Here is a 9,605-nt window from a genome sequence, read left to right on the forward strand (position 1 = left end):
ACAGATAGATAGATAGATAGATAGATAGATAGATAGATAGATAGATAGCCAGACAGATAGATAGATAGATAGATAGCCAGCCATATAGATAGATAGATAGATAGCCAGCCATATAGATAGATAGATAGATAGATAGCCAGACAGATAGATAGATAGATAGATAGCCAGCCATATAGATAGATAGATAGATAGCCAGCCATATAGATAGATAGATAGATAGATAGATAGCCAGCCATATAGATAGATAGATAGATAGCCAGACAGATAGATAGATAGATAGATAGATAGATAGATAGATAGCCAGCCATATAGATAGATAGATAGATAGCCAGCCAGACAGACAGACAGATAGATAGATAGATAGATAGATAGATAGCCAGACAGACAGACAGATAGATAGATAGATAGATAACCAGCCAGCCAGCCAGACAGATAGACAGACAGATAGATAGATAGATAGATAGATAGATAGATAGATAGCCAGACAGATAGATAGATAGATAGATAGATAGATAGCCAGCCATATAGATAGATAGATAGATAGCCAGACAGATAGATAGATAGATAGATAGATAGATAGATAGATAGCCAGCCATATAGATAGATAGATAGATAGCCAGCCATATAGATAGATAGATAGATAGATAGATAGATAGATAGCCAGCCATATAGATAGATAGATAGATAGCCAGCCATATAGATAGATAGATAGATAGCCAGCCATATAGATAGATAGATAGATAGATAGATAGATAGCCAGCCATATAGATAGATAGATAGATAGCCAGACAGATAGATAGATAGATAGATAGATAGATAGATAGATAGATAGATAGATAGATAGCCAGCCATATAGATAGATAGATAGATAGCCAGCCATATAGATAGATAGATAGGTAGCCAGCTAGCCAGACAGACAGATAGATAGATAGATAGATAGCCAGCCATATAGATAGATAGATAGATAGATAGATAGATAGATAGATAGCCATATAGATAGATAGATAGATAGATAGCCAGCTAGCCAGACAGACAGATAGATAGATAGATAGATAGCCAGCCATATAGATAGATAGATAGATAGATAGATAGCCATATAGATAGATAGATAGATAGATAGATAGATAGATAGATAGCCATATAGATAGATAGATAGATAGATAGATAGCCAGCCATATAGATAGATAGATAGATAGATAGATAGATAGATAGATAGATAGATAGATAGATAGATAGCCAGCCATATAGATAGATAGATAGATAGATAGATAGATAGATAGATAGCCATATAGATAGATAGATAGATAGATAGCCAGCTAGCCAGACAGACAGATAGATAGATAGATAGATAGCCAGCCATATAGATAGATAGATAGATAGATAGCCATATAGATAGATAGATAGATTGATAGCCATATAGATAGATAGATAGATAGATAGATAGATAGATAGCCAGCCATATAGATAGATAGATAGATAGATAGATAGATAGATAGCCATATAGATAGATAGATAGATAGATAGCCAGCTAGCCAGACAGACAGATAGATAGATAGCCAGCCAGACAGACAGACAGATAGATAGATAGCCAGCCAGACAGACAGACAGATAGATAGATAGATAGATAGATAGATAGCCAGACAGACAGACAGACAGATAGATAGATAGATAGATAGATAGCCAGACAGACAGACAGACAGACAGACAGATAGATAGATAGCCAGCCAGACAGACAGACAGATAGATAGATAGGTAGATAGATAGATAGATGTGGGCAGAGGTAAATTATGGGCAAGAGTTTAACTCTCTCGGAATCCATCCAATGACATGGAGTTAGAAGCAAGCCCTACATTGTGCTTCACCGTCCTGGTGAATTGAGCTCACTAACATGAAACTACAGGACTGACAGGAATCCCAAATTCCTCAATCGCTGATTTGCAAGAATGTATTCGAGGCCTCGTATGTAATATTCGCTTTAACGGTGCCTGAAGAACGACTGGGAGACCCAGATGAACACTCCCACAAGCAAATCCGATGGGACGGACTGATAAATGCTCCCCTTGGAAGCCCCCCTCCCTACCCCCCACCTTGCCAGTGACAGCAGGCTGACGGAGTGAGGAGATTTGTGGAGGGAGCCTCGCTGCTGCTGAGTAGAGAAACAGCAGCCCCTAGTGGCAAAGCCGCTCAACTGCCGGGGCCTGAGGGCAGTATTAGGGGAGGGCAAAACAAATGAGAAACAGATTGCAACCACCTTCCGCAGATATTTCAAACTAGGCGTTCGACGTCGATGTCAGATTCCAAGCCCAGATGCAATTATTTACGAGCACTGGAAGGATTGGTTGCACATGGGGAATCTTCTAGAACTTTTTTCTTCTGGTCGCCTCCTCCTCACGCTGTGGACGGTCGGATTTCCGTGCTGTTTCCCAAACCCCTGGCTTCCCCATCGCTAGCTGGCAGGAATGTGGATTTTGACACTGAGCTGGACATTAAAAAACATTTTTGACGAGGTTGCGGTCAATTCCTCCTCCTCGTGTGCCAGGCTCAGCCTGATACAATTTAAGGTGGTTCACAGAGCGCACTTGACAGGGGCGAGGTTGAGTAGGTTCTTTGGGGTAGAGGACAGATGTGGAAGGTGCTCAGGGAGCCCGGCAAACCATGTCCATATGTTTTGGTCATGCCCGGCACTGGAGGGGTTCTGGAGAGGAGTGGCGGGAGCAATATCTCAGGTGGTGAAAGTCCGGGTCAAGCCAAGCTGGGGGCTAGCAATATTTGGAGTGGTGGACGAACCGGGAGTGTAGGAGGCAAAAGAGGCTGGCATTCTGGCCTTTGTGTCCCTAGTAGCCCGGCGAAGGATCTTGCTAATGTGGAAGGAGGCGAAGCCCCCCAGCCTGGAGGCCTGGATAAATTATATGGCTGGGTTCATAAAGTTGGAGAGGATTAAGTTTGCCTTGAGAGGGTCTGCGCAGGGGTTCTACAGGCGTTGGCAACCGTTCCTAGACTATCTCGCGGAGCGTTAGAGGAAGATCGGTCAGCAGTAGGAGCAACCTTGGGGGGGGGGGGGGATGTCCTGGGAGGGGGAGGAGGGGGGGGGGGAAGGGGGGACTGCCTGGGAGGGTGGATGAGCAAGAGATAACATGAAGGGTTGGGGAAACTGGCACGTACGGGTGAGGGCCAGTGTACAAAGCTGTGTAAATATATCATTTTGCCATGTATATATCTTGCTCTGCGCGATTTCTTGTTTTTATTTTGTTACGGGGGGGGGGGGTTTATTGTTTGTAAGGGAGAAAAATTGTGTTAAAAAACTTTAATAAATATATTTTTTTTAAAAAGAGAAAGAGTCAAGGTTGGGGATCGGATGGACCTTGACTTCAGCACTGTGTGAATGTGGGAAAGGGAACAACCACTTTGGAAGGAGTGTTGCTCACTTGGGACGAATCAGAGGATAAACGCTGGGAGAAAACCTTTCTTATAATAACATGGACAGAATAGAGTACGATTAATTGAGAGAAAGAGAGAGGGGAATGAGGCCATTGATGATCCGAATGGCCTCAGTCCGCCCCATGTCTGATATCAAAATGTTTGCATGGCAAGCCTCCAGTTGTGTTCTTTCCCCGCGTGTGAAGGAGCCTGAGTCTAGAAGGTTCTTTGAGTTCCTGACTGTGTTAGCGAGATGACAGCTCTAACTAACTCACCCCATCATTGGGAAACTGGTTGGGGCAAAGGTCCCTTGCTCAGCAAGGCTGCTCCTTGAAGGAAGGTCCTGAGCAGAACTGATTAGCTTCATCGACAATCAGGGTTGGCGCATCCATCGGAAGATTTTACCTAAGATTTATTCATTTGGATGGAGCTATCTAGAACTAGGGAGCACAGTTAAAGACAAGGGGCGGGATTCCCCGACCCCACGCCGGGTGGGAGAATCGCCGGGGGTCAGCGTGAATCCCGCCACTGCCGTCCTCCAAATTCCCCCGCCCCCCCCAAAAAAAATCGGCCCGGCATGAGTCGCGCTGCCCGCCTCGGAGAATGGCAGAGACCGGCACGACTCAATGGGCGCCGGGGCTGCCCGAATACTCCGGCCCGCGATGGGCCGAAGTCTCGCCCGTTTTTTGCCAGTCCTGCGGCGTAAATTGGAGTAGGTCCCTTACCGGCGGGACCTCGTGGTGCGGGCGGCCTCCGGGGTTCTTGGGGTGGCGCAGGGGGATCTGGCCCCAGGAGGTGCCCCCACGGTGGCCTGGCCCGCGATCGGGGCCCACCGATCCGCGGGCGGGCCTGTGCCATGGGGGCACTCTATCCTTCCGCACCAGAGGCTGTACCGGTCCGCCATTCCCGGTGCGGAGGCGAATCTCTCTGCGCGTGCGCCAGGATGACGGCATCACATGCTGGCGCTCCTGCGCATGCGGCAACTCGCGACAGCCGGCGGAGGCCCTTCGCCGCCGGTTGGCATGGCGCCAAGCCCCTTCCCCGCCGGCCAGCGGGGCGCAAACCACTCCTGGGCGGGCCTAGCCCCTGAAGGTCCGTCCCGCCCTGCCCCCCCCCCGCCCCACCGGGTCGAGGAGAATCCCGCCCAAGGGGTCTCCCATGTAAGATAGAGATGAGGAGACATTTCTTCTCTTGAGGGTTGTTAGTCTTTGGAATTCCCTTCCGCAGGGAATGCTGAAGGCTGTGAGTCATTTAATTTTTCCCGAAGTTTAGTTGGACGGTATTTTGATTGACAAGGGAGTCAAAGGTTATGGGGGGGGGGGGCAGGGAGGAGTTAAGGCCTCAATCAGGTCAACCACGATCCTATTGACTGACGGTGCAGGCTCAATGGGCCGAATGGCCGACTCCAGCTCCTATTTTAAAATGGATGGAGCTCAGGCGCATCGCGACTGACAGTGTCACCCAAAGGTGTCGCAGAATGACTCATGCAGAAGATGGAGGGATGTCACACTGGTACACCAGAGGGCAGTTGGTGGTGGGGGTGGGGGGCGGCGTGGGGGTTTATAGAGGGACCTTCACTCAGCATCCGAGCAGTAATGTACGCCATGGATAAACTCAGCAGGTCTGGCAGCGTCTGTGGAGAGAAAGAGTTTTGGATCTAAACCACCCTTCTGTACATCCTTCTGCAGAAGGATCATTCAAGCCCGAAACATTAACTCTGTTTCTCTCTCAGACCTGCCCTGTCCATTCAGCATGTTCTGTTTCTATTTCACATTTCCAACCTCCTTCAGCAGTGTTTCACTTTTATTTGGGTGCGTTCAAGTGGGGCAGCACAGTGGTTAACACCGCTACCTCGCACTCCAGGGTCCCGGGTTCGAGTCCGACCTCGGGTCACTGTCTGTGCGGAGTCTGCACGTTCTCCCCGTGTCTGCGTGGGTTTCCTCCGGGTGCTCCGGTTTCCCCCCCGCAGTCCAAAGATGTGAAGGTTAGGCGGATTGGCTGTGCTAAATTGCCCTTAGTGTCCAAAAAGGTTAGGTGGGGTTACGGGGACAGGGCGGGGGAGTGGGCCTCGATAGGGTCACAGTGTCACAGTACAATTTTGAGAAGAGCGGGGGGTTTGGTGGTTTATTTATCCTTGAACCAACATCATCAGAACAGATTATCTGGGTTGGCAGGGTTTTCGGAGGCTCCCCTTCTGCCCTGTAGGCACCCCATTATTGTAAGACAACGCAACTTGCGACTGAGTGCCTGAAAAGTGTTGGACAGTGACGATCTTCACTGGGGCGAACAAAGTGTTGACAAATGTTTTGTAAGAACGCAAGGGGCATTTATTGTTTTGTTCTTTCACGGGAGACGGGTGTTGCTGGCTGGACGGACGGGCGAGCCGAGATGGGACCAGCGAGCCTGTTCCCTCCGTATCTTATCTTGCCATTAATCTCTGCCTTTTCTTTTTTTTCCCCCCCGGTCTCTCCGCAGTCTTGGTTCCTCTGATAGTTTGAAGCCTTTCCCAACGGAACAGCGACGAGACCATCTGATACCTTCCTTGACACAAGTAAAATTGAGAGAGAGAGAGAGAGAGAAAGAGAAAGAAAGATGCGAGAGAGAGAGAGAGAGAGAGAAGGGGGGGGAGGGAAACGGCATCATCGCTGAACACTGGGAGCTGGACCATCTGAGACCAACTCAGACACTTTGCAGAAGATGAAAACAGAAACAAGCCAGTTCAGAATGATCTCTCAGCCATAGGAATCGATTTGTTCACTCAAATTGGCTTTAGTGCCATAACCTTGTGCAGTGTAATGTGGCTTTGATTGGTGGGAGCATCTCATGTTTGCATTTTATAAGGACTGTGATTTTAACCTGTTTAACCAGTATTAAGAGTGAAGGGTGAAGGTTACAGTGGACTTATAGCACGCCAGAAAGATGGTACATGATCAAACCCAGAATTTTTTTTTTAGAAAGAAAACACTACAATCTGCAATGCAAACACGACTATTATCTTTACAAGTGCCTCTCATTGACTATACATAAAATGCATTAAAGGCTGCATAAATGTATTCAAATATTTATAAATATATATAAACTATACAAGAATAGACACAAATAGTTATTCCACCCCCCCCCCCCCCACCTCCAATTAATCCCGCCAAAATGTGCTACAGTCTCTCAAAAGGTATTCTATATTCGGTTGCCTTAACTATTTAAAAAAAAAGTGATCTGGATTTTCTGCTGTTTCGCCCCCCCCCCCCATCCGTTCCCCTCCCCCCCCCCCCCCCCCCCCGCCCGTCCGCCACTGTGCTGTTGAGGGGATGCCCCGACGGGAAAGGGGGGGTGGAGTTGCCCCTCTCGACGGCGCTGGTGTACTTTCGGTCTTCAGTGGCGGTGCTCGAAGGTCGCCCAGGTTGCCTGTGTAGCCACCCCGTCTGCGCTGCCATTGCGGAGGCTGTGACTTCCCCCCCCCCCCCCCGCTCTCACCTCCCTCTTGCCTTGGTCAATGGTCGACCTGCCTTTGCAGGGAGGACCGAAGAACCTTTGAAAGGGGTGGGATGGGGGGGGGGGGGGGGGGTGGAGGGGTGCGAGGTACACAGCGGAAAGCGCATAAAGAAATCGGAAGCAAGCAGACATATCGAGCACCACCAAATTGTCACACGGAGACGTGACACCAGCCGCACTATTGGATCCAGTCGAACACACAGCTTGTGGACAGGTGGACGGGTTTCAAGCTAGTAATCTTTTTTTTATATTCCCCCCCCCCCCCGCCCTCCCCCCCACAAGTGTTGTCCAGCGACTTTCTTGACCTTACGGTGTAAATGATACTTCCACCAAATCTAAAGCCGATCAAATGACTCCACAATTCCTGGGTGACTGTACACGTCAAGCTTTGCGAAGGACAAATGCTCGCTCGCACAATTCTGCAGCTTCGCTCCGTCCGATTCCAAAGGGCCGGTTATATTTCACCTCTGCCCCAATTGGGAAGGAGCCACGGACCAGGGGCTAAGATGTCAGACCAGAGACTGAGATAGGGATGTACTGCCAAACAGAATTGGGAGGACGGGGGGGGGGTAAGAAACAAGGGGAGAGAGGCCATCTGTTCCGTAAGATTCTTCAGTCCCATTGGGTATCCAAGGAAAAGTAACTTTTGATTAAAGTGTAGGCCCCCTCATGTAGGCCACTGTTAATAAACTGCCTTCCCGCCCATTGCCGAATAAAGACTCCATTCGGTCCCTTGGCCAGCTCGGTTGGTGTAGGGAGCTGGGGCAGGTTGAGGGGGGTCGGATGGGACGGTTACAGGGGGAACAGCTGATGGATGAGAGGAGGGTGCAGGGAGATGACAATATTACACCATGTTTCATTTGCACCCTGAATTCCGATTGGCTAAATGTCATTGTGGGGGAACATTAGTCTCAAACCCAATGCCTCACCACCCCCCCCCCCCCCTCCAATCCATCCCCGAAGATTCACCCATCAGACATGTGCACCTACATACCGCCCCTATCCCCCCCCCCCCCCCCCCCACCACCTATTGATCCCCCCCCCCAATATTAAACTGGAGTACTATCTTTGTCCAGGGTGCACGCAGCGAGCTCTTCTCACCTGGAGCTCAATTTAGTCCCTGCGCTGTCAGAAATCCAGGCAGTCTTTCAGTGATCCCTCGGGGAGCTTTGCAAGTGCACATTTAGACTGTCCTGATTGCCTTGCTGAGAGTTATGGACAGATGGTGTCATTGGGGAACGATAATTCCTGTTCCAACCTCCCCTTATGAATTCCATCCAGCTCTGTTAGCTAATTCAGACTGGCACCAGGCATAGAGAGCGACCGGTGCCCTTGTTCACCTGATTTACTCCCAGTTCTCGAGGACCCGTCGTGGGAGGAGCAAAGAGAGGGAGAGAAAGCCCCAAGAGAGGGAATTTCATCACCAGCGCTTACTCCGGGGGGCAAGATGCTCTCTGGGGTCAGAGGCTAAAGAGCCAACAGAAACTGAAACCCTGCCCTCCCCACCGCCCGCTCCCTCCCCCGAAAACAGCATGGACCTTGCCAACTCAAAACAGGCTGCGGCCTGCCTTGGAGGCTTTGAGGCCTGTCGATCAGTTCATTTCGCCTCTCCCCACAGTTAAGGATTTACAGTACAGTCAGTGTTGCTAATAGAGTTAAGGATGACGGGAATGTCACTCTGACCCTCCACGGTGACCATGCGTGACCACGATCTAATTCAGAGACACACACACACACACACACACGGTGGGATGCCTCATCCTGCCAGCCCCGTTTTACGGCGTGGCGCCCAACCCCTTCCCCGTCGGTGGCACCGGTATACTCCGTCCCGTCAGCCAGCCAGCCAATGGGGTTTCCCAATGTGGGCCGTCCCACACCGTCGGGAAGCCCCACTGGCGTGGGTGCGCTGCCAGCGATGCGGAGCATCCCACCGACGGAGGGGCCCCACTGGGACCTTTCTATTTTGCCCCTTGGACAACATTCTTTGAGGGGTGGGGGAGAGGGGGGTGCGGAGGGTATCAGAGGGCGAGGGGATACCTCACTCAGCATTTCTCTCCCGCAAACCTAAGTGGATGGAAAAGGTGCAGGTTCACTTGTGTCCTGAGCACAACTCCCCTTCAGACAGAGAACGAAAGCAAACATGATTCTTGATCTAACACTTCATCTGAACTAGGTAGGCTTTGTAAAGACACAAGGACAACACACAAAAACCCATCACCATTAGAAAATGTTTGTTGCTTGCATTCTGGGTAGTGATAGTTTTCGCTTTGCTTTCTGGTTTTACCACTTAAAAGGACATTTAAAAAAAATCCGAAGTGTTAAAATTCTTGCAGTTTTAACCAACGCAGTGGCCGCCTGTTTCGGGCGAATAGGCCCCATTCGTTCTTGGTTCATATAACGCACAGCAAAAGCAGCAGCTCACATTAAACATGTCAAGAGACAGTGTCCCCTTTTGTCTCTTTTGTTCTTTCATGTTACGCACAAAGGGTCGGAACGGGAACAACCTTTCGCCCTCGCTGACCCCTGACCCCCCTCCCCATAAACCCTGCCCCCCCCGCCCCCCCCCCCCCCCTCCAACCCCCTGGGCCTCCCTTCCCTCTGACCTGACCCCACTTCCCCTTCGCTGGTGGGTGTCCGCTTCTAAATTATTGGGAAGGTGACAACCAAAGGAGGGGGAGAGTTAGCGTTCCGACTTGCGA

General features: G+C 50.0%; 1 protein-coding gene across 5 annotated transcripts in view; it reads left to right on the forward strand.

Moving 5' to 3' along the window:
* Positions 1-7,920, forward strand: part of nfixb (nuclear factor I/Xb) — a 602,733-nt gene extending 594,813 nt beyond the window's left edge. For all 5 annotated transcript variants that reach the window (XM_072491035.1, XM_072491032.1, XM_072491034.1 and 2 more), the window contains one exon: positions 5,893-7,920. Coding sequence is in view for 4 of the 5 variants with exons in the window: in XM_072491032.1 (XP_072347133.1) it covers positions 5,893-5,907 (15 nt within the window). In the remaining variant the exon portion in view is untranslated. The remainder of the gene's footprint in view (positions 1-5,892) is intronic.
* The last annotated feature ends 1,685 nt before the right edge of the window (positions 7,921-9,605 follow it).

The sequence above is a fragment of the Scyliorhinus torazame genome, chromosome 27, assembly GCF_047496885.1.
Source record: "Scyliorhinus torazame isolate Kashiwa2021f chromosome 27, sScyTor2.1, whole genome shotgun sequence".
In the NCBI taxonomy this organism is placed as follows: domain Eukaryota; kingdom Metazoa; phylum Chordata; class Chondrichthyes; order Carcharhiniformes; family Scyliorhinidae; genus Scyliorhinus; species Scyliorhinus torazame.